This window comes from Cucumis melo, chromosome 7, assembly GCF_025177605.1.
Source record: "Cucumis melo cultivar AY chromosome 7, USDA_Cmelo_AY_1.0, whole genome shotgun sequence".
NCBI lineage: Eukaryota > Viridiplantae > Streptophyta > Magnoliopsida > Cucurbitales > Cucurbitaceae > Cucumis > Cucumis melo.
The window spans coordinates 25,715,434-25,741,282 of record NC_066863.1 but is presented as its reverse complement, the minus strand read 5'-3'; the positions used below and the strand labels follow the sequence as shown (position 1 = coordinate 25,741,282).

At 33.8% G+C, this 25,849-nt stretch overlaps 2 protein-coding genes and 1 long non-coding RNA gene across 7 annotated transcripts; all 3 read right to left on the bottom strand.

Annotated features, from left to right (window-relative positions):
• Window positions 1–149: 149 nt before the first annotated feature.
• LOC103494385 (uncharacterized) lies at window positions 150–4,862 on the bottom strand. 2 transcript variants are annotated; one of them, XM_008455518.3, is made up of 6 exons: window positions 4,655–4,862; window positions 3,162–3,274; window positions 2,216–2,392; window positions 1,762–1,860; window positions 1,103–1,348; window positions 150–784 (listed from the first exon to the last, which is right to left on the bottom strand). In XM_008455518.3, exons 2-6 carry the CDS (start codon window positions 3,234–3,236, stop codon window positions 491–493), a joined length of 891 nt encoding a protein of 296 aa, XP_008453740.1. In that variant the 5' UTR covers window positions 3,237–3,274; window positions 4,655–4,862; the 3' UTR covers window positions 150–490. The 2 variants fall into 2 exon arrangements, with proteins under 2 accessions (XP_008453740.1, XP_050943151.1); XM_051087194.1 differs by lacking the exon at window positions 4,655–4,862 and adding an exon at window positions 4,458–4,477.
• A 2,980-nt stretch (window positions 4,863–7,842) lies between these two features.
• Window positions 7,843–14,669, bottom strand: LOC103494383 (uncharacterized). 4 transcript variants are annotated; one of them, XR_007822205.1, is made up of 4 exons: window positions 14,206–14,646; window positions 13,298–14,105; window positions 9,694–13,051; window positions 7,843–9,540 (listed from the first exon to the last, which is right to left on the bottom strand). It is a non-coding gene; the product is annotated as an uncharacterized LOC103494383 (long non-coding RNA). The 4 variants fall into 4 exon arrangements; XR_007822204.1 differs by having other exon boundaries at window positions 13,298–14,381; XR_538639.3 differs by having other exon boundaries at window positions 9,694–14,105; window positions 14,206–14,380.
• A 6,367-nt stretch (window positions 14,670–21,036) lies between these two features.
• On the bottom strand, window positions 21,037–23,379 carry LOC103494382 (SCARECROW-LIKE protein 7-like). Its single transcript, XM_008455517.3, has one exon. The coding sequence runs from the start codon at window positions 23,020–23,022 to the stop codon at window positions 21,250–21,252; it is 1,773 nt and encodes a 590-aa protein (XP_008453739.1). The 5' UTR covers window positions 23,023–23,379; the 3' UTR covers window positions 21,037–21,249.
• Window positions 23,380–25,849: the final 2,470 nt, after the last annotated feature.

Here is a 25,849-nt window from a genome sequence, read left to right as displayed (position 1 = left end):
TTACAATAATAATAATAATAATAATAACAACAACAATAACAAGTCCAAGTTGGAAGGTGACTCTGACATTTTAATAGGTAAAGTTAGGCCAGAAAAATCTGACTTGGAATTTAAGATATATGAAGTTGGCTGTAATTGGAAGCCAAAACTTAAAGATATGGGTCCCCTCTATAGTCTTATTATAAATGATAGATGGAGAAATATGGAACAAAGTGAACAAATTATGGTAAGTTTCTTCTATTCTACAGAGAGAGACATATACAAGAGAGAAATCAACATATTTTCTTTTAAATAAATTATTGGGCTCTCTTGATAATTCTACTTTATAAGTTAACACAACATAACAATAGTCTCTCATGGTTGGTTGGGAGAGACTATTACTTACGGATGACCAAACATCTTCTCCTTTGCATTAAAGAGAAGTTGATTGTTTATTTAACTTTCAAAATGGCTGTAAAGGGAAGGCAGGAGAGATACACCGGTTAGTTAGTTAGTTAGTTGAAGTAACGGGCTCAGGTCCAACTTCTGGGCCAGAGGAATGCCCATTAACACTGTGGTGGGCCTTCTCATCAAAGCCCCAAAATTGGGCAGCTTTGAGCTCGTCTTGGCCCATCATCTGGGAGAACTGCTGATGATCATATTCTAGTGTGGCTTTACCTCCGAACACACTGGGAAGATTTTCCATGTCGAAGTGTGATTTCATCAGCTCCACACTTCCTTTGTCTTTCGGGTTTACAAACTTTACCTTTTGAGATGTCTTTGGATCTAAGAAGTACTTTATAGCCTATACAAATTGGAAGAATCTCTCAGCTCAACAACAACATACCGGTTATTTTATTCATGAAAAATTTGCAATACAACTATATTAAATTTGATGATACTTGAAAAGAAAATTATGGAAATTAACTGACTATTTGAATTAATAAAGGGTAAATGATGAAAAAAACACACTTGAACTTTATCCCTAGTGTAAATACTATTACTTTTTGTACGTATTCAGATGCATATAGATTGTGTTGAAGTATTACGAAACTTTTGAGAGAAAGTAGTAATATTTCAATGTATGAATGCATGTATGTGATTGGCATTAAAGAGCACATACCTTCCAGAAGGCTTGAAAAAACTTGGGGGGATTGTAGAGGAAAGCAAAGGCGAGTCTCTCGGGGTAATGGTTCTGCAAGACATTGATAATATCTGCGGCTATTTTGACGGAGACATTGGTTTTCATTGTAAATCCGGTGAAATCTATTAACCAACACATTTGTTCCTGACCCTCACCAAGGTTCAGAATTGCATTCTCTAAAAGATAGACCAAATGCCGCACACTAGCTTCTGATGGAGTTGTGTTCTGAAAGATTTCAATAATAGCAACTGTCAATTAAATCAGAAAGTTAATGCAAAAGAAAATTTGCAAATGAATGGACCACTTCTATACTTGTACTTTTTATTTTTCTAAAAAAAAATGTCTAGTTATTGTTTCTTTCTTAAATTCGATGAGTGGTGGGAGGATTTGAGATGCCTTAGTTTAGTCATGAAAAATTTGATAAATATCTTATTTCTTTCTCTATTCCAATTTTCACACTGTCCTTTTTATTGCTATAACAAAAAAGATTAAACAAATCAAAGTTTTTCGGTTTAAGATCTCAAAAATTTGGATCCGGTGATTTGACATTTATTATATATAAAGGAAAATGAATTTTCAAAAGTAGTAATAATGGAAATACGAGTTCCATTAACATTGATGGATGGTCCAGCGCATACCTGCATTCCTGGTCTCATTATGAGCACAGATCTTCCATGACGATCGTAAAAATTTGCTCTCGACACTTTCCCAGTCTCGCCTTCAAATGCTACTTCATCCTGTACGATAATTAAAATTACTTCTTAAACAATCTTTGATTCCATACAATGTAGCCGTGTTTCAATATAAATTTTTTTGGTACATGCACTATTTAAATGTTCATTTTTTTTCTCCAAAACTTCTAAAAATGGACTATTTTGGTTCTTTCATTGTCATTTTGAAGGAACCACGATGATATTCTATTCAATAACAAGGACAAAAATCAACATTTTAAAAAATTGATTGTCCTCTTATTTTCACTTTAAGGGACCAAAAAGCTATTCTTTTCAATTACAAGGACCAAAATCAACATACTAAAAGTATGTCACAGATGTATGAGGGATCCAAAATTATATAATTAATAATTTAACTTACCCAACGGATTTCTTCGGGCTTGTAAGCTGCCCTCCATTTGAGCGTCTCTTCAAGCATTTTTCTAGACTTCTCAACGTTCCAGTTTCGAGCTATCAAGTATCTCCTCAGACATGCATCGGTGCAATACTTTGAACTTCGACTAGACAGAGGCCCTAGAGCAGCTCTAAGTTCATTGATCTGTACGAGAAACATATATATAATTAGTCACCTTTCTTCCAAAAAACATAGAATTAAATTACTTCAACCCTTAACTGATCCGGCCCTAATCTGTTCCTGGCGTCCTAAAGTTCAAGTCATTAACCTTTTTTTTTTTTTTTTTTTTTTTTTATCTTCAACTAAATGATCTCAGTTAAAAATTTGGCAATCTTCTAATGAAAAAGCTCTTTATATCTGAAAACTTGTCGTATTAACGTCTCATTAAAAGAAAAACGGTGATGCAGGACAGAAATTAAGAAACGTACATATAGCATCAATAATTCAAGAAAATTACTAGTTTGGGTGGGGTAGGTGGCATTATTTGTTCTGTCATTTAGGCATCAAGCTAAAAATCAAGATGCTTTTGGTCTTTATATATTCAGAGCTACATGCCTAAAGTTCTAAATATTTCCTTGTAGACGTTGTAGGCTCAAGTGTGAAGGCATGGCCCTAATTTATCTGAATTCGGTCCAGGACTTCATAAATGAGAATTGGTTCTAAAATTTCCTTCAAGATAGCACGAAAATTAAGTTTGAGATGGGATATATTTTTTCAATGGAACGGAATTATTTTAACCGACCCCAAGACTTTAGGAATTTTAATTTTCCCTGAAAATATCACCCAAACTATAGTTTGACTTCAATAGATAGAGTTCCAAAGATATGCGAGAGACTAGGAAGAATATATATATACCGAGCCACTATCTAACAAAATGAAAGCTGTTGTCTATAAGAATTGAATTAACTAGTACCTTCCCTTCTTCTTGTGTAGAATCGTTGTCCTGACCGTTATTATGACTTTGAGAATGTTTTTTTGAACGAAACATATCAATCAGCAACGGAGCACAATGTGCAGCAAGATAATCTACAAACAAAGTAATTATTTAAACATTTCACTGGCTATTTGAGCGACAGATATCAAAGAAAATCTGTAGTCAGACTAGATATTATGGAGAACACCATTACCGTATACTGATCATAATAGAATAAATAAAAACAAGATGCTAATGTTGAACGAAACCTTTAACCATTAAAATAGTTTGCTACATTGAGTTTAAATAGGAACAAACAATAGCAAAATTATTCGAATTGGCCACATTGTCTAACTATTTTACACTGTTGGATGACGAAAAGCAAGACTACCTAGAATTTGTATCGATTGGTTATCTGAGAACATGTAAATCATTTCCAAAAAATGAGAAGCATTTGAAATCCTCAAATTAAAAGCACATGGCTTGGATATTTCTCTATTGTCTCCACAAATAAGTTGGAAAAAAGTTTTTTAAAAAATATACATTTTATATATTTAAAATTAAGAAGAGAAAAAAAGTTATCCACAATATAAATTTTTCGTAAAAAAATTATAAATTATTTGAAGCCACGGCCCACCACAATGTTAAGATGATATATAATTAATTTCTCTTTAAACTTCTGGGTCAGGAGTGATTTAACATATAACAAATTTGTTCCCTTGGGTATAAGAGTGAAAAACTGCTAAGAATTGGTTATTGGAGGACATGTCTGTCTGATTGAATCATTTTTCCACGACTGCTCTTGTTACGATTCTATTCAGTAAAAGAGGAAAACTAAATTCTCATTGATTTCATGATTCGATTTTAAGTGTGAAGAAAACAATTATTTGTTTGTCAGCTCAATTTCTGGAGGCTGCTATAAGTTTTATCCTCCTTAGGTTAGGATTCAGAAAAGGCAATAAACAATCCATTCCATCGATGGTATAAATCGTATCCTAAACAACTAGAAACTCTAAGACTGCAAAATTAGCTTCCGGTATGTTGATAAATCGATTGGCATTCCCTATCTAAATTCAATCAGCCAATACCAATGAAAAATCTAACTATCTAACGAACAAAATCAACGAGATCAATCCAAATCCTTCAACTCACTCAATCGAATACCAAACTAGAATCACAGGATCAGAGTTTAACACAAATGTCCAAAATCCAAACAACAAAACCAACGCCGTTGACCGGAAGATTAAAGAACGAACAAACAGATAAAACAGGAAAAGTTAAGAGAAAGGCAGTAACCTAGGGTCAAAACCGATAAAATTCAACAATCACCAACGCAAAAGTCGGAACGATCCGATCTACTCCAAAGCACTCAGACAAGATGACACTAAAGCTTAATCATCCAAAAACACACACAGAAGTAGAGTGGAAGCAAGAAATCGCAAGATTCCAACACAAAAACAGAAAAATAGAAGAAAATTTTGCAGAAAACTCACCTGATCAAGCAAGTAAAGGGATGAAGAAACCGAAAGTGAAAACTTCTTCAGGAAAAAACAAAGACGGATTTAATAAAAATAGTAATGATTAAGAGAATCCATTGCTTCAATGCTTTGTTACTTCATTTCGAAAAATGAAGCAGGTGAAGAACGGTGGGTGCAACCACAAACCTCAGAAGGCCACGATTTTTCTCGCCAGCGAAAAAGAGGCTGAATTTCCGTTTGGGGTTTATATAGAATTCTCAACGGGTGGGGTCCACTTTCTCTTTATTATTATGTGTTTAGTGAAAGCAACGGAACATGAATGAGTTTCACGCAAAACTTGTGCGCTTCAGTCCAATTTACTTTTTGTTTTCCGCTGTAATTATTCTTGTTAAACTGTAATCTTCGTCCACGTCGAGTAAGAGAAGCGATGCACAAAACAACTGAAAACCATTCCCATGAATCAAACATATATAAACGAGAGATCAACAAGATTATAACAATGTATTTATTGAAAAAATTATTAACTTTATGCTCTTTCTCCTCTAATCATAGGATGAGTTTTTTTATTTATTAGTTAATTGATTTTGGATTTGAATCTAGAACCTCGTGCTTCTCATGAAATAAATGCAGCTAAGCCCCAAGTAACAATAACATAGAAATATTATCGGTTTCTCTTCATTGACAAAGAAATTAAATGGTTCAAAATAACTTACTGACGCCATATCAATATTTTTAAGCTCACGAGTCAATATCGAAACATTTTCAACTCTTTTGAGAAAAGAAAAAGCGTACATAGATCACTTCGCTGCAAGATTGAGATTTGAGAGCAATGAGTAGTATGAACATTTAAAGTCAAAGAAAGAGATTCGATCGGACTTGGCTTCTTCCATTTTGGCTGCCTTTGGTAGACCACGACTGGTCAAAATAAGTTTATATTTTTTTAAAATGCTTTGGAACAGCATTACTATTATTGTTATTAAATCAATTTTAAGAGTGGGAATGAAAAGAAGAGCATGAAACAGCATGAAGTAATTGACCCCGTGGCTCTTGCTAATGGAAAAGAAATGAATTTGGACTGTGTGGCTCCCATCTATACATTATCCTAATTAAAGGTTTTCATCTTTCAAACTTAGAATATGTTAAAATAGTTCTCTGGATTTAAATTTTGTTGATTTTTTCCGATATTTGAATAAATTATCCATTTTTATTCCTTTTTACTTTCTAACTGAAATATAAATCAAGATGAGTTATCCCAATTTGGTTGAATCTTTTTCAAATCTTATGTGAAGTCTTATGAGAATATATTCAAAAAGATCAAGTAAGATTTTTAAAAGATAAATGATCTCAATTCTCATCGTTGAGATTCCACCAAACACAAACTTACTAATATTAGGACTTCTTAACTTAACTCGATGGATCAAACACTTCTAAAGTTAAAAAGTTCAAAACATAATGTAATGATAAGCTATTTTCTTATTCACACAGTGTCTTAATAAAACTTCTTTGAAAATATGTTGGGTGTTTGCAGTGAAAGCATGATCTATGGACCAATTTTGTATGTCATAATATTTTATATTCATGTCCAATAAATAGCTTGATAAACAACCGACTCTATTTATATCTACAAAATCTTTTAAAGAAAATTAGTGATTCAAGTAAAATGTTCTTCAAATTAAGAAAAAAAAAAAGTTACTTAAAAATCATCATGTCAACATCTAAAACAAAAATGGATGCACGCAAATACATATATACTGAAATCCAAAAAAAAAAATATATAATGAGTAACTCTTGGTTACACAAACTTTAGCATTGGAGAATTGAAAACCAATGTTCACGAAAAAATATAATGAGCAACTCTTGGAGAGAATTGAAAACCAATGTTCACGAATACAACAACAGAGAACCAAGTGACAATGACCCAAGCAAACACTAAAACTTCGATCTTCATGTATCAAAGGAAGAATCAGATTCAGCAAAACAACATACATTAGAAAAATAACAATAATAGTAATTAGTATTATGCTGAGCATTAACACAAAAGACTTGCATGATGAATAAATACAATCAAAGTAACAAAGTAAAAAGAAAAAAAAAAAAAAAAAAGAATACAACTTTTGGAAGACGTTTGAGATAGCCAGATCTGGATGGATTCGAACCATCACCCTCTCAAATCCCGTAAAGGATATTGAGCGCTCTCCCATGTTTGAGCTTACAGATCTATTCTTTACCAAGTGCTATTCCATCTCAACACACAATAGCTAAATAAAAAAATCCGTTCTTTTTCTGCAAGTTTAGACGGCAAGATTTGTGCAACCGAAAATAAATATAGTATAAACTAAACTATAGTAGGGTCATCTAAGTACTTCCTTCCGTAAAATAACAGAACCATATAATGACAATCTTATGTATTGTTAGTAAATAACAAGATTTTAAATCCATAATGCAACAAGCTAGACTTTGTTAATTAATAGTTTTACAAGAATAGAGAAGAGATGATTAACCTAACCTAACTTAACTTACATCTAACCTAACTTAACACACACATGACGAAATTCATAGAGGTTCGAAACCATTTGTCTGAAGTTCAAAACCCTAGACAATGAAATTTGAATACCTTCCCAGAGAAAAATCTCCCACAAACTCGATGTCATATTAATTGCAATGTTAGTCTCCTCTCTAAAATTAAGCTATCTCTGTTTCGTTTGTAACAGTAATTTTTATTGTTTTTTTTTCCATTTCCAGAGCAGTTAATGGTAATGTTTAGTCTAATAAAGCTAATTTAATGATGTAATATCTCAAAAGATACAGAAAATATTACAATGATAGGTAAATAAACAAAGCTCATACCTAACCAGCCCTACTTCTAAAGTCTACAACCAAAACTATTTCAAAATCCTTCAATATACAACCTCTACGTAATTTTACAAGATTCCAAAGTCCCTACTTGTATAATTTGGTATTTGCTACAGCTTTACTAATTTACAATCTATACTTGTCAATCATGCCCTGCCCAACTAAAATAGTTTATATCTTTACAACCCCCAACTACAATATTTTTAATGGCAAAAAGTTGATCATGTAGCTGATGGTAAAATTATCATGCACAGTTCTAATGCCAAGAATTTCGTTGCATAACGGATGGTAAAATCAGAAACTTTCACAACAAAACATACGATACCAAAAGCATAAATGAAAAACCAAACTTTCAAAAAAAAAAAAGGGACTTCTATAGAATATGGAGTAGCAAAACACAGTATTCCTCGGTAGGACAAATCAGTAAAGAAAACTGGCACCAGTGTACCTCTTCCCTACTTAAACAGGGAATTGGTCCAACCACGTAATCATACTAATAAATTTCTAGTATTTCATTAGAGATACTTGGAATTAGTGAAAAATTGCTGAATTCAAAAGCACGTAAAGAACAGAAATAATATAAGACCTTTCATTAATCAAAGACAGTCAGAAACCAGTTGAAGCTTGTTCCAGATTCTATCTTCCATTCACCCGCGAGCAATAAACTTTCCCCACCGCCGAGTAGCTTGTATATCCGCATCTAACCTTGGGTAGCGAGCATGCAGTGCCGATGTCTCCCCCATCTAATAACAAAGATCTAGCAAAGCTAAACTACAGACGAATACAAATTCAAACTTACTACTATACTGAAAAATCTTACAGGACTTCCACACCACTGGAACATCTGAAGTACAAACCAAATCTTTTACATCAAATTGTTCTCAAGAAAGTTCTCCATACTTGGCAAGAAAAAGAATAGGAAAGTCAAATGCGCCAAATTGAAAGCTATATGTCGATTTGGGTAGAAGAGTCGTATTGTCTAGTAAGTAGTCGCGAATGGACGCACCCACGAACGGTGATTTAAATAATATATTACTTAGAATCGCTATTAGATTATATATTTTAACTCACTACAATATTCTTGTACTTATTACTTTTAAGCTTTAAAATATCAAGATGACGTGCAATGTTATCTGAAGGAACATATAATTTGAGGAAGAGAAAAATACAAATGTGCATCGTTATGAATATATTATTAAAGAGAATCTATGAGGCAAAATGATCTTGCACATCAAAATCACTGTCGAAAGAGTTCAATAAACAATTTGGGAAACTTTTGAAATAATTTCGGCACCAGGCCTAAAATCTTTGAAATGAAAACAGATAATTCGAAACGATACGTGTTGATAAGAAAACAGGACGATAGTTGTGTTTGTTATTTCGATAAGAAAACATATGAAATTGTGGAGATAAATAACCAGAATACTTAAGAATCGATGCAGATGATTGTTTAAGTATTGATGCAGATGTGAGAATAAATTATCTTTCTCGTGTGGTTGTTTAATCATGCAAGAAAATCGTCAGGAATTACCTCGGCTTAAACGGCGCGAAATCAGAGAAATCCAAGAAGCAGTTGATGGCGGTTGAAGATAGACGAACTGAGAGTAAGAGAGAACGAGAAGAAAACACACAGCAGCGAGGAAGAAACCCCGGGCAAACCCCGTGCGGCTTCTTCCTCAAAACAAAAACGATGCTATTTTATTTTTTTTCGATGACCTGCCATGCAAGCGCACCTGTCATGGCAAAGGTCGGATGACAAAGAAACATAAAGATTCATCCCCCACAAAGAGGAAGTCCTCCCGATACCTTTCACATCCAGAGCAACACTAATCTAATCCTTTCCGATGCGCTCTATATTAAAATACAGAGTTTATGCTTCAATCGAATACGAAAAAGGTCTCATCAGACTCTTTAATCGCATCTTCCACAACGATAAACAAACTCATGATTGTATAGATATCAAACAAGTCGACGATAACAAGCGACAACGGCTCCAGAAGGAGATCAGAATGGAAGAGATCCAAGATCCGACTTCATATCGTTTCCTCCTGCGTGAAAAAATCAGATTGCTTAAAAAAAGAGCGAGCACATGAATACAGAAACCTAGATCTAAGACGTGGTTCCGAATCAAGAAAACAGATCGGGACGAAGAACAAGAAAAAGAAGAAGAAAGAAAAAAAGAATCGATCGGGATGTTGTACCTGGCAGATCTGGATCATCAGACAGGCTCCACCAGCCAAACTCGCCCAACAAAATAGCTATAGGAACGATCATCGGCCTCAGACGTCCGCAGATCCATTCTCTGGCTACGTTGAACAGAAATCAACAAGATCTCCGTTGACCCCCGATCATAAACACGAATCCAAGATTAGGAACCCTAACGAAGTCCGCGCCGATGCAAAGAGAATGGAGGAGGCGTTGTCCTTTTATGGAGGGAAGGTACGGGATAGACGGCCAAGATAAAAGTTTGTTAGAAAGATCAACGGTAGAGAGAGAACGACGTGGATCAATTATCATCGCTAAAACGTAAGGAATAAATGCGATAATTTGTTGGCTTAATTTAGAAGGGAAGCTTCGTCGTGTCATCACGGCCATTACTTTATCCGAAAGGGAAGGAAAAGACCAATTTGAACACGATATTTGGAGACGTTATATTCCGAATAAAAGATATAAACATTTTAAATATTATCGCTCCGTTATCTTTTATTATTTTTTAAAATTCGAATAACCGACTTTCCACAAATTTCTTTTGGAATATAAATATAATTCTCCCCATTTAAATTTCAGATTTTATTAACTAAATCTGAAATCTTAATTAAATATATATATTTTAAATTAGTTTCCAAAATTTTGTGAGAAAGTTCTCCATCTTCTAAATCTAATAATCTTCTAAATCTAATGAATTAACTGTTATGAGAACAACAATAATAAAATAAAAAAAAGACTAAACAATAGTGAGAAAAGAAAGGATTCTTATACGAGTTCTTTAATATATAAATAAAAATTATGTTAAGATACATACAGTGATTCTTATAAGCTACTCGTATTGGAATATTTAAAGATAAATAAATAAAAGAACATCATTCTAGAGAGTCGATCAGTGGACCGTTCAATCAGTGGACCACCCTTCAATTTTGAATTACAGAACCGTTCGATCAGTGGACCGCCCTCCTTGATCAGGCCCGTCAGTGGACCGCCCTTCATGGTCGGTTTCGGCAGGGGATTCAAATCCAAAGATCAAAAGAGAGGGCAGAAATAAAGGATAATACTTAAAATAAAAACTAATCGATGGTAAAAATAACTAAAGTTAATTAGAATGGCATCGGAATATTTTAAGAAAATACCAATCAATATAAAAGGGCCATCAAGTTGATGATGGTCTACGCTATACTTGCCGTTTTAATAAATAACTATATTCCAACAAATTATACTACATAAAAAATTCAGATCTGGACGGATTCGAACCATCAGCCTCTCATATTTCCGAAGAAATTGAGCGCTCTGCCTGTCTGAGCTTACAGATCTATTAATAAAATTCAGACAACAGAACGGTTGGGAAATTATGATTGGGAACTGTTAAAATCCTATTGGGTTTAACAATACAAGGAGGTTTAGAATTGGTCAAAAATAGAAAATTTTATTTAAAAAAACACACAGCATGGAAAAAGTGTGCGACAAATATTTTATATTTAGTGGGTTTTTCAATACTGTAAACATATAATGCGATAAATATTTTGCATTTAGTGATTTTTTCAATAGACTGTAAATAAATTTTCTTGTTATTCTTAAAAAAGAAACATTTTTGAAGTAGACAAATACATCAAAACCTTTACAGGAAAATTATTGGATCCGATAGGACTTCAACAACCATAGAGAGAATTCTGAAATTTTACCATACGACTTGTAGATATTTGATCAAATTTATAATTTTTGACAATTCCCCTGATTAAAAATATCACTATAGAGAGAATTCAGAAGTTTTACCATATATATTGTAAAAATTTAATCAAATTTAGAATTTCTAACACTTCTAAATAAAAATATCACTAGATATAACATGTTAAAATACAGAATTTGACAATTCTCCTAATTAAAAATATCACTAGAAATAACATTATCAAAATACATTCTACTTTAAAGATAGGAAACAAATTTCAATTTTTATGGCAATCAAATTTTATTTTTGTGTGGACCCATTTGGGACCACCTCATAAACAGTAGTTTATCATCGGAAAACAGAACAAATTAGTCTTATGGTAAAAAGTTGACCGTTCAAGGTAGAAATATCAACTAATACAAAAGAAGATAATTCGTGAAATAAATGAAAACTGTACACATCTCCCTCTCCAAACACATTTGGGTCTTATGTTCACAAAGTACAATAGGAAAAACCGAAGGCGAAAAACGATGACCGAGTGAACAAGACTAGCCATTAACAATCATAATGTGTTAGAACTTGTTCCAACATATCAAAATTATAGTATCATGAAATTATGTTATAACCACGAGAGAGCACCTTCAATCATGAACACGAAACAATAAAAGGAAACGGAAAGAATAAATCCCTCACAATTAGAAATACAAGAAATTCCAGAGCTCCTCTTCATAGCAAAATTAGTTAAGACTCGCAACGTGAGAATATAATTCAAACTACAAATTCTGACAAATTTCCATCATGTATAAATCTTCCAGGGAATGATTCTGAATTAGTTCTATGTAAAAAAAAAAAAGAGATATTGAAACTGGTAAACCATAAGACTGTTACAAGACGAGGCTCTCTTGAAAAAAGATACTTCGCACAATTATTACCAACACTGTAACGTGACTTCATACCAATTGATCAAAGCTTCAAAAGGAAATTCCAAACAAAACCTAGGACTGTTTCTTCAACACTTAGAAATAGAAGTACACAACAAGATATCTCAAAACACGAAGGCAAAACAATATAGCAGTGCGTGGAAGGAATCCAAAGTAAGCAAAAAATATAGTAAAATACCATAAGATCATAGCTTCTTCCCAAGCCGAGCCGCTTAAATTGCCCCCACCAACCGTGGTCTCCATCTCTTGCTGTCGCCGTTGCAAGGCATGGGTTACTCTACGTTGCCGGCATTAGAAGTTGTCTTCCACACAATCTACTAACAACGACATAGCCGGGAATACGAATACATGAACCAAGTATATAACCCCCACCAAGTTGGATAGTACATATAAATGATATTAACAGACGGTACATAGTATCACATATCAAAACGATACAAAAGAGAGATCGCTACCACCTATACTAGTTGAGAAGCCTTCAATTATATAGTGCAGAATAGAGGAATAAATGATTAAGATTGAATATACTGTTAATCAAGTACGTTTTATTGGTAGGGAAAAAATATAGAGCAATATTATGAAGTTCTGTAAAAAAGTATCGTAAATAATTACTTAAATTAAACATAATATGAATATGGCGGGGTGCGCTACAGTTCACAATGTATAAATTGTTGCATGTAAACTTTTACTTTACCTTTGCTAAGATTGTAGAAATGACATGTACTCCTCATATTGCAAAAACTGTCATTCGAAAATTCCCAAAAGTTACCATTACTACTGATTTAAAACAAGTTCGAAAAACGATACTAGGACCGAAAACGTTTCTGTTAATGATAAACTTGAGAGTTCAGTAATATGATGATAAGTACGAACTATTCGAACTAGAATCTTCTTTTTTTTCTCTCCATAACGGCTTTTTTGCTTAACGAATTTAAATTGTAGGATTGCTTTTTTTTTCTTACGAGCCTGAAATGAAAAGTCGAGTACCTTTGTGTGTCGCGGGTTTGATCAGGTCAAACGCTATGACCATAGAAGTGATTCTGTCGGTTGAAGTTGCACGAGAGAAAGAGAGCAAGAAGGAAAACAGACCACAGTGAGGGGAGACCCCGGGCAATCCCCGTGCAATCTCCCCTCAAAACCAAAACATACTATTTTTTTATTATGAATGACCTGCCATGCAAGCGCACCTGTCATGGCAAAGGCCGGATGACAAAGAGCTACCAGAATTCATCCACCTCAAAAAAAGAGGATAAATCCCGATATCTTTTACATCCACAATCACTCATCTACTCTTTCCCATGCTTTCATAACTATGATACAAGATGATACAGCTTCCATCGAATGTTTGTCCACATATCTGCTACATCTAACCAACGGACAAGTTCCAGATGAAATCCGCTACATCTACAGCACCGAGCCGCTTCATCTCCAGCATAAACGCCACGCGTAATCGCCTCCACTAGCATCCACCACCGATCTGATTCCAAACCTGTTCGAACAGATCGAGACGCCTTTCGTTGCATAATAATTAAGCAAATAACCAATATCAAGAAACAAACCCGAATTTATCCGTACTAGAACGATACTTCCTCAATCGTCGTAGAAATGGATGTAGCACCATGAATAAAGATAAAGAACAATATAACAATCCAAAAAATCGTCGTCAGAACATGATCCAATAAGAAGAGTAGTCAGATCTGGTGTTGAACCTGTCAGAACAACAAAAGAAATGACCAAAATCCGTCACCAGAGGCTAGATCGGAAAGAAACCGCAATCACCGTGCAGATCTTCGATCTACGACCATAAAACAACCGAGAACCGCAGTCAGAAGAGGAACGGAAAAGATAAATCAGACGATGTTGAACTGGTTTGAATCGGAATAAACAACCGCAACCTATCAACATAGACCGAATAGACAAGAAAACACGATCAACGTGTAGATCTACACCAGATCTATCGATCTACGAACTTCAAAACGTCGACAGAGAAGAAGACGGAGCTAGATCTGCGAAAAATTAAATCAAAGAAGCTTGGAAAGATAGGGTTTCCAATGGAGAAAGATGGAAAAACAGATGGGATTCTTATCGTTTTAAAGGAGAAACAGATGAAATGGACGGCCAGGATTGAGAAGTGCCGGAAACGATCAACGGCTAAGATTAATTTACGTGTTTGATTTAGTAATCGTTAAGGCGGTGGAATCAATGGGAAAGTACCGATACGTTGGTAAAGGGTTGGATGGGAAATTTCAGACCTAAATACGTATTTTTCTTTTTTCTTTTTTCTTTTTTTATTTTTATAATAACTACAGCTTTTTTTTATCTGTTTTTGGAAGGGAAATTCTAATTTGCTTTGTTGTCAAGAAAACGAGCGACGAAATTTAAGAAGCCATTGGGAAATAATAATTTTATATCATCCAACATATATATGTTATTTTATTATTTAATAAAGAGATTTGTTTCAAAGTTTAATATGGTTTGAAAAGTATTTGTGTATTAGGTTGAATTATTCAAAATCTTACGATGGAACAGGGTTTGGTGGGATTTGTCTATGGTTTCGTTTCGCAAAAGATTTGATTTTTTTTTTCCTTTGAATGTACTTGAAATAATTAATAGTCTTTTGTATGTAGAAAACATGTTGGTACAAATTCTCAAAAAAAAAACCCAAAAAATAGAAGGAAAAGAAAGAAAAATGATAGTACAAAGCATTTCGATTTGTATTTTATAATTGGTAAGGGGTTTGTTTTATAAGAATCATAATAGGCAAGCTAGGTTTGTTTTTATTTTTTATATTTTGGAAAAACTTAACTTTGATTTAAATTAGAGAGTACGTGAAAATTTCGCATTTTATGGTCGATAAATTTTTATCATTTATTAATGTACGGATAAAATATGAAATTTTGATATACTTTATAAATATGTTTTTATTCAATTTTATTGTATTTAAGAATGTTCTATATTTAGATGTTGATCATAGTTTATTTGATTTTAATTTGTTTTATACAAAAAAATAATTGTCCCTCTAGTTCTAATAACCAAACTTTATGTATGTATTATCAATCAATTACAAATATATCTAATAGGTTTGTTTACGTTTATTGTGGGTAAATATTTGCCCACTTAAGAGAATCTATGAAAGAGTCTAAGTGAGCCGATTAGAACTTGGCGAACCCATGAAGTGAGCCTAAGCGTGCTTCGTGGTAGCTTAATGGTCCCATGAGACGAGCACTAATTGAGCTTAGTGGTAGCTTGATGGTCTTATGAAGTTAGCCTAAGAGAGCCTAATAAGAATTTGGTGGGTCCACAAAGTGAGCCTAAACAAGCATAATGGTAGTTCGGTGGTCCCATGAGGTGAGCCTAAACAAACCTAATAAAGGCTCGAAAGACCCATGAAGTGAGCCTAAGCGAGCTTAGTGAAAGGTCGTTAGACTCATAAAGTAAGCGCAAATGAATCTAGGAGACATCTCTAGCACCGCTTATACAACTCCATGGAATCCATGAGGTAGACTAAAGAGAAACTCAAATTAGCCTAGGAGAGAGCTTAATAAAAGCACCCATGTATGATAACTTAAATAGCTCAGTAGGACTCATGAAAATACTCAATAGAAACTTAAACAATGAGCATAACGAAAGCTCAATAGATCCGTAAGATGAGCTAAAGGGAAACTCTTAGCATAGACAAGCCTTTATGTGGGGCGAGTTTATACAGCTCTATGAGACCCATGAGATAAGCTCAAGAGAAGTAAGCTCAATAGAGCTAGAAGATAGCTCAACAAAACCTACGATAGACCCTCTTGAGAGAAGCTATAGGAGAAGGACCCACTAGGGATAACTTAGCTTCTTAGAGAAGCTCATAAAAGGAGAACCCAAAACAGAGAGCTTAACCTTCTAAGAGGGGAAGACTCACTACAAAGAATCCATAGAAGGACCCACTAGAGAAAGCACTCTTAGGACAGTACCAAGGAGAATTAAAGGAAACAAGGAGGAAGACCTTAGAGCCATTGAACGTGAAATCGTTCAAAATATGAAGGGACAAGTGTTAAACCGAAAGCTGTTAGGAGCATTCATGGGCTTGTCTTAATGGTAGTGTAATTGTCCTTGATCATCAGCTCATTAGTTTTAAGAGTCTAAAGGATGCAATTATGATACAAAAGTCGCTTACGAATCATCATATTATATAAAACAATCAAGTTATTGGTCCACGGTATGTCCAAATACATCATAATATTCTACTATCTTCTCTATTCTCTAGTCACTCGGAAGCAAAAAACTAACTTAAGCGCTAGAGTGTATGCGGCTGACTCAATACTCGCATTTATCTTCTTTTGTCTTGCAAGCACTTAGACAATTCCCCCCTCAAAACAAATTTTACAGTTTTGTTCATTTTTTTTCTTTTGCTTCGACCAATTTTAAATACATTTATTTTGAATTTGATAAAATAATATTGAGCATAAACATATTTAAACATGCTTAAGAAGCATTAAAAATTAATTGACATAATGTTTCGTTTGTTTAAATGTCCTATTAAAACCATATTAGAATTAATGGAAGAGTTTAATAATAGCACTAGGGGTGAGCATGGTGGGTTGAAAAACCGAAACGAACGACCGAAACCGAACAAACCGAAGTTGGGCGGTCGGAATAATAAGGTTCGCGGTCGGTTTTCAGTTCTAGGAATTAAAAACCCGAGAGGTCGGTCGATCGGTTTTGAACCGACCCATGTAATTTTTTTTAAATAATATATATATTATATTATATAATTATAAGTTTAGGTTTAAAAAGAGAAATAAAATAAAATAATGCAATTCTTAATTTTTAAAATAGTCTATCAAAGAAAATTTTGCTCCAACCATAAACCATATAATATTTGTAAAAGAAAATTCAAAGGACAAAGAAAAAAATAAATTGAATTTATATATTTCACATTTAAAAAAACAAAGAAAGAAAGAAAGGGAGGAAAAGAAAAAAAGAAAAGGAGGAAAAGAAAAGAAAGTTAGAAACATAGGAGGAGGAGAGAAGAAGAAGAAGGAAGGAAGGAAGGAAGGAAAAAAAAAACCGACCGAACCGACAGACGGTTGGACCGGTCGTTTTTCTCAGAACCAACGGCTGAAGCCGGTTTTCCAACTTTCGTGCCGACAAGGTGTCGGTTTGGGGGCGGTTTGGTCGAAAAACCGACCCCGACCACCCGATTCTCACCCCTAAATAGCACCTTTATTTTTTAATTGATTATGGTGTAAATTTTTTCCTTCGTTACTATTTTTCTAATAAATAATTATCTCAATAAGGATATGGATGATCAGCCTTCTTGTATATACAACATTTGACGGTAGCAAGTTTGCCCTCTAAGACAGTAGACGAAGGATTGGGGGAGGTCGAATTGATATTTATTATGATCCTTAAATTCATCGAGATTATTTTGCACCTAAGTTTCTCTTGTTGTTGCATCTCTTTACGGTGACTACGATCGATAGTCTTATCTCGTGAGAGGCATTGGACCATGTCTCTTCTTTTCTAGTTCTCCAGCCCTTTGTTTCTTTCTTTTTTTATGAAAAGAAATATAATGGTAAAAGTTGGTACAATTTGTTTAGAGTGTTGTCTTCGAATTAATGAGCTCTTTCTATCATGTGAAAGATAACATTTTTTTTAGGCGTGCTTGTCTCAACTCTATCTCAATACGTAGTGCAATTATGGAGATAGACCATTATATCATCGTGTTGCTAATACCTCATAAGAAAGAAGATAGAAAATCATTTTTAGGTTAGTTGGCATTGAATAATTAGGCTCTTTATCATTTTTTATGTAACTTATTCTCAACTTGTCGTAAAGTTAAGTAAAAAAAATTTGTGTTGTGGTCTATATCTTTTGTCTCGTAGAATTATTTGTACGTCTTCTAAAGCAACTTCACGAGACAAATGAACAACTTTATGAGATAAAAGGCAGTGAACACAACACAAGCTATTTCACTTCACTTTACGAGACAAAGCTTTCAGATGTTTGTCTCGTGAAGTTGTGGGTTCTGTAAAACTCTATAGGACGTAACTTTCTTATTTTAAAGACATACTTTACGAAAACAACATCAGTCTTCTGTCTTGCAAAAGTCACGCACAAGGTTCTACCACGTGTCATGTAAAGTCAACTCTATGAGACATAAGACACAACATTAGAATGTTACGAGACAAAAGATAAACTTTTGGTCTTATAAGTCTTATCTTTGGCTTATTTCTCATAATTTTTTTTCCTTTTTAGGTTTTTTCCTTTCATAGGAGATTAATTAATACCAGATCATGTTTGTAACTTGTCATGAACAAGTAATTATTATAGAGTCGAGGATCAAGAGGTAGCATGATCATCAAGAAAAAGTCGATGATACAAGACATGTTTTATGTCTTTTTTCTCGTACAATACACTTTACAGGACAAATCACGAAGTTCACCGAGTACTTCCCCAAGTACCTTTGATGATTTTCATCTTTTAATTTTTTTTCCCACCCTTTTCTCATAAAATGTAAGAATTTTTTTTATAAGGAATAATTAAGAATTTCATTGGTCACTGAAAACCTAAAAAAAGTAAACTTTTGGCTACATATTGTGATCCTGAACAAATATAAAACTACTTTTCAACCACAGTTATAATACAACAACAAAAGTATTTTTCAAACACCAACAATAACCTAGAGTATTTCAAGAGATTCAAGATTGGATTGGTTTTTAACTACGTTGAATTTGTAAATGATTTATTGACGAGATATTCAATATTCGTGAACTTTGTATAAGCTACATCGCTCATGCTTGTTATTGTATTTTGTTTTCACTAACACGTATTTTTAGTAAGCTATATTATATTTTAAAAAATATTTTTTTTTTTAATTTTGACACTTGTTTCCAAAATAATTATATTCTTAGGATTGATCTTTCATAAATGTTTCAAATTATATTAGTGTTATCTTTCATAAAAATCCAAAACTATCTTTGGACTAAAACGTCAATTTAGTTCCCATTTTTATCCATCATTTTAACAAATCTCCAATCTTTGGAAAAAGATTTCATTAAACTTGAAGTATTTGAGTTGATTAAAATATGGTTTTAAATTAGTTATCGATGCCAACTATCGAATACGAAAAACACACACAACCTTCATACAATAACAATGATGAACTTGTAACTCATGAAAGAAATGACGATGAATTTGGACACCAATCTCTTGCTAATTAAAACACCTCTTATAAGCCAATGAAAGGCTCTTAATCGTAGAGTAATAGTAATTAGATAGCAGAAGTCCAACTTAGGGGGTACAAATGAGTGTTTCATAAACATACTGTGGTAATTGTTGTAATAGAGCCATCACTTTTCAAAAATAGAGAGAAGTGGAAGAGTTTCAAAATCTTTGTGTTGGATAAGACGTGGGCTTGGCATGCATTTGGTTGGCTAAGCCCACTCCTTATTTGGGCCTTGAATTTAGCTTCATGAGTTCTCCCCCACATTTAGAAAATAATAAAAATAATTTGGATATATAACTATAAACACAAATTTCAATAATGAAAAGTGAGTAAAGTGACAATGAATTTGCAAATATAAATGGTACGATCTTGGAGAGGTGAATCGAGATGCTGTGTGAATTTATGTCGCGTATTTGGGAAGATTTTAAAGCAGTTTGTAAATAACAATTGAATTGAACCCTTTTTAGTAATTATTATCTCCGACAATCTTTACGGTTTCAACAAAACATATGAACAATGAGTTTTAACTCTTGATTTATTGGACAATGATTGTTAACGTATTTTCTCATATTGGTAATCTCAATAATTTATAGTCGAAGAAGGATCATCGTATATACTCACGAGTCACGATTGTCTCTTCGTCCATATACTAAGAGGGTTTTATTACTGATTTTCACATTAAAACATGTATTAACATTTGTTCTCCCAAACGGAACTATTGAATTAAATACTTTAAGAAATACAATAATATCTTAACCAATATCCAATTCTTAAAAGTTCCAAGATAATTTGGTTTTAATAAATTTAATCGTTGAATTCTTCCTACAGCATTTGTTTTAGAATATAAGTGTCCTAAATCAACAAGTTTCATCTTTCACTATACAACAAGTTTCTTTATAAATACAACTTACACCAGAGAGGACATAGGAGAAAAGTAGGTTGAAACATCATTTTATATTAATAGAACCATTTATAATATTAATACCGACTTGAACGATAGGTATCGTGAGTCCAAATTTTAATATAAAAATCTAACAAGTGCCAATTCTTTCTTTATAACTATTTTTTTTCGTCCATCAAACAACTTATATGTACTCTTTTCTTGATATCTATTAGGGAAGTAACACATTTATTTTCTTTTGTTCACACCATAAACATTATTACTTACATCCACATTAATATTAGTTAACCTCAATCTATTACTTAAAAAATAAATACAAGTATGGTTAATCATTAGATTAAAAAAAATACAGGAATCCCCACCAGGTAATATTTATAATTAAATAAATGAAATATAAAAAGCGCATAGTTCTTGGCGCCTACAATTTTCTTCCCCTAAATTCATAGATGGTTCAAAATTTACAATATAATAATACCAATCGGAAAGCAACTTAGAGAGAGAATTACAAAAATATGGACCAAACCAAACGAAATCTGAAACCCGGAAATGGGTCTATCAACAGGTTGGTAATGGCGCCCAATGAATAATCCTTCTGATTGCGACAAATTAAGGTTTGAAATCAAAAGATTAAGCGGCCATTGTTGTCTTTCATTTTTTTTTTTTTAAGATTTTGAACAGATGAGCTTTGAAATTTGATGTTTGATTCACTGTTTTACAGTTCCATTCCACACCAGTGAAAAAGATCTGGTTGATTGAAACTGATTACTACCATCAATACAACGAGAAGAAGAAGAAGAAGAAGAAGAAGAAAATTGTAAAGGAAGATCAACGCCAGGAAGATACAGTTAAGAGAGGAACGTCGTTCCATGCCAGAGAAAGAAATTCCGGCGCCGATTCGATCAGAGTGTAGAGAGAACTGTAATTGTAATTCCATAGAAGTATTTTCGCCTGACTAATGGCGTAATGGCTGAGTGCTACAGGTTCGAATCCGGTGTTTTCCATCAAATTCTTCCATTGTTCTTTATCTTCCATGCGTACTCTTCTTTCGCGTCTTGAATCTTCTACGGTTCCAACCACGCCGGCGATTCGACGGCCGAGTAATAGTTTTTCTAATTGAAGTCTTTCTGGTGAGTCTCGAGGCAAGTTCGGCTCTAGCGATTCGAAAATGGAGGAGTAGAATTTGAGAGCGTTCTTGAAACGACTGTAGAATCCGTTCCGGTTCAAACTCGCTTCATACTCACCGAGAGTCACTATTTGAGGACTCAACGATTTTGCTAATCGGAGAGCATTATGAACTCCGGTTGAATTCTCATCCAGGAGATTGTACAATTGAAGCATGAAATTCACGGCCAATACCTCGTCTGATTGAACGCTGAAGCTCGATTCCTTCAGGTTTTCAATCGGCGTTAGAATCGGTTGGAACTCGAAATTCAATTCCAGAATCTTTGCGAACTCGGAGAGTCTGTTACCAGTGGCGTATAGAGACGCTGCCGGTGAGTCTCCGAGCGACGGCGCTGGTATTCCGGAGATACGAACCCTGACAGGTTTTCCGGTGGCGCGCGTTGCCAAAGCCTGCAGAAGGGCCGCCCATTGGACACCTTGAACGATTCCGAAGTCGACAATGTGAATTTTACTTGCTCTCTGTGTAACTTCCAGAATTGCTTGGTTGGCCGTGAGATGGGCGAACTTGGAGTAAGGACAGGCATCGTTAAGAGCTTTGTATGAGAGCAAGAAATCTTCAGAATTAGCATCGCTCTCAGTTGAATCCAAGCAATTCTTCATCGCCGTCAAGGACAATCTCTTCCGAAGAGCCTCACCAAAGTAAAACCCCACTCGCTCAATCGGATCTCCATCCTCTCGTAACGATTTACTAATCCGATTAAGAGTTTTCGCTGCACGGTTAGGCTCAGAATCACACAGCCGCGCACAATCAAGCAACACTTTCAGAACCGGCGACGATGACTCGACTTCTAATGCACTCGATGAGCCTTCAACAACATCATTCTTCAACGGCCTCTCCGCCGGTGGATTCGTTACTCTCTCCTCCTTCACCAATGGAGGACATGACGGCCATGGAGGCGGAACACTATTAATCTTGTACGAGTTTTCCAAGACAACAACTGACGGCGGAGAGCCATCAAACGGATCTGCACCATAAAGACCAAACTCACCATAACCTTCACAACCAGACGGCAAAGTGGAGCTATCCGTGGAATCTCCACCACCGACTAAACTATCCATCCACTCATCAGATTCAAACTCTCCACCAGCGCCACTAAAATTAGGGAAGAATCGAAATCCGGCAGAAGGGTGGTCCAAATTAGGGAAATGAAAAGAAGGGTCGGAGGAATCAGGAGGTGCGGCGACATGAAAAGGGTCAGAGAAGGAAGAGGAAGAAATCCCAAAAGAGAAGTTAGGAGAAGAAGAAGAAGAAGAAGCCATAGTTGAGGAAGGATTGATGTTATTAGTCCAAGGAAGAATAGAAAAAGGGGAAAGTGGAGAAAGATGGTGTTGCTGTTGGTCTTGCTGTTGTTTTTGGTTGATGAGTTGTTGAGCAATAGCCATTAGATTACCACTGTCTGCGCACATATACGCCATTAAATCAGAAGAAGCAGAGAGAAAAAGGTGGGATGCGACTCACATTACCAGAAGAAGAAAGATGAAGAAGAAAATGGGGAAACAAAGAGAGAGTATGGACAAAGGGAGGAAATAAATGGAGGAAACAAAAGAACAGAGTGTGGACCAGAGGTTTGAAGGAGAAGGAGGAGAAGAGAAGGAGAAGGAGAAGGAGAAGAAGAGAGGGAGTGTGGAAATGAGATTTGGAATGGTAGAAATAATAAAAAGGTGTGAGTGAGTGTAGAGGATTGGAGTCAAGGCCGTTGAAGGACGAAAGGGAGTGGACCCCACTTTTCCCATTTAGAACAAAATTGTAAGAGGACAGAGAGTGTGTGAGAAAGAGATTTTTGGGTACTCTTTTAGGCCCCAATTTTTGCTTTTCTTTCTCTCTCTCTCTCTCTCTCTCTTTCTTTCTTTCTTTTTCTTCCTCTAAAATCCAAAAACTACTATTTGCGAAATTACACTACCCTTTCAATTTCAAATATCATTTCACATGAATTATGTTGTTTGTTACTTACCATCATTGTTCCTTGAATGGTGAAACTGATATTTTTATTATTGGGTAAAAATTATAAAACATGTAAATTGGGATCTATTTTTGCTGTGGATGAATTTTAACTTGAGAAACAAGTAAAGCAAAAAAAAAAAAAAAAAAAAAAAAACTAGAGAAAAAAAGGACTGGTAACAAGGAGAAACCAGTCCAAGGCCAATCTAAGTTCAATTAGGGCTACAAGAAAGTTTGTTGAAGAATTAAAAGCTCTAAATCTTACCACTATTGTGTCTTAGAATGTAAAGGCTCGAGTGAGCATTTGTTAGGAGTGTCCTTAACATGTCCTTCAACCCAAGAAGATTTATGCAAAATCACGTCAATCTCTTCAACTTTATTTATGAGAGATTAGAACTTTTGGATCAACCAACAAACTTAAATTTAAAATTATAGTCATTTTGTTTTGCATGTGATTTGGCTAGGAATAAATCTATAGTCAAAGCAAGTACAAGTTTTAAACATTTTCTGAACTAAATCTATGGTTTGACGAGTTAATTGACAAGGTGATTTTTGTGTAGAAGGAATTCGGTTTTATCGTGTTAGGAGGAGCCGTAAATAATAAATAAAACAAATGGATAATTATAAATACATTAATTAGATTCCAACTAACTAAGCATATAACAATATTTAAAAAAAATCATAAAACATTGCAAATACTAATTTATCATCAATAAACTTTACTATATTTATAATTTTTCAAAAGTATTATCCTATACTTCGTTAATATTCCTAAAATTATTATTCATTGGGATTACTATCTATTATAATTACGGTAGAATAAATATCTATCTTTGTTCGATTACTGTCTATTATAATTAACATATAATAAATATCTAGCATTAAAAAGAGAAAAAATAGGTAGTCCAATCCTTGTCAGGGCAAGCTGTGTGTGCGGCTTGGTTACGTGGCAATGATGCGATGGTGGGCCTTTGATTGGCCGATATGACAACACCAACTCATCAACGTCCACTTTCCACTTTTTTCACTCTTTCTTTCTTTTTATTATTATCTTTCGTTTAATTTTTCTTTCTCAAAAAACATTTTATTATTATTATAATTATCATCATCTTACATATTCATAATAAACCAAATTAGAGTATAGAGTTGTGTTAATGTAGGGTTGTTTTCAATTTAGATATGTTCTTTTCTACTTGTATCTTTGTCATGATTATAAATATATTTAGTGATGAATTATTATATTTTACTATAATTATATAATTTTTAACAACTTTATAATTTATATTTAAATTTTAATAAAAGTAAGACCTAATATTTGAATTCGGATTTGTTATTTTGTATGCACTGAAGTTGCAAACTAACAATTTAATTATAGAATTTTGTTATATATCAACAATTTCTTTATGTTTACATACTTTTATATATGTAACAATTTAGTCTTTGTATGTCTTTCAAAACATTGTTAAATCTTAATAATACGTCTTTTTATGATAGAAAACAAACTATTGTAAATGATAAAATATAATTATTAAATTAATATTCGACTAAATTATTATAAGCTAAAATTTGATGTCAAAGATGATTTTTAACCTAATTTTTATAATTTGATTTCCCTATTGGTGGGATCCATGATGCCGACCTAAGACCGTGGGCCCAATTCTTTACCATATTTACGACATGTCGATTTAGGGGGAAATGGTGTCCGCTTCTTCTTGATGTTGACCTTCTTCTTTCCCTCACACTAAACGACATCAAATCTTCACCATCCATTTCTAATCTTTTTATGCAATAGTTCGAAAGATAAAAAAGCCGACAATCTCACTTCAGATATGGTTTCATTGGCTAAAACTTAAAGGCATTTGGCATTTTTTTCCTATAAGGAATTCTATTTCAACTTCTTTACTTATCTACGTAGGTGAAGGTAATTGATTTTTACTACAAACTTTTCGTTTTATAAAACTCAACTTTAGACTTTTAAAACGTTCAGTAAACTTCATTTTTATGTTCCTTTATGCTACTTTATCTTTGATAAGTCATGTTTTACCAAATGTATTGTAGAATCTATCTTTACTTCAAACCTTAAACTCACTAATTGTACATAACAATAATAAAAAAAGTAGTTTATCCATACATAGATCAAATTTAGATATTTCAAATAAAATAAAAATTATAATTTTATCCTTGAAATACAATCAATTTCACGCTCTATATATATTTATTTTATAATTACAGATATATAAGAATAGTTAATAAAAATGACCATTAAAAAACTTTCATTCTAACACTAAACAACGTCAAATGTTC

Excerpts from the sequence above, each read along its gene's own strand:
- LOC103494385 (XM_008455518.3), bottom strand. The coding sequence starts at position 3,236 with ATGTTTCGTTCAAAAAAACATTCTCAAAGTCATAATAACGGTCAGGAC. Across the intron at positions 1,349-1,761 it reads TAATGAGACCAGGAATGCAG|AACACAACTCCATCAGAAGC; the intron begins GTATGCGCTGGA and ends GAAATCTTTCAG. Across the intron at positions 785-1,102 it reads TTTTTCAAGCCTTCTGGAAG|GCTATAAAGTACTTCTTAGA; the intron begins GTATGTGCTCTT and ends CAATTTGTATAG.
- LOC103494382 (XM_008455517.3), bottom strand. The coding sequence starts at position 23,022 with ATGGCGTATATGTGCGCAGACAGTGGTAATCTAATGGCTATTGCTCAA.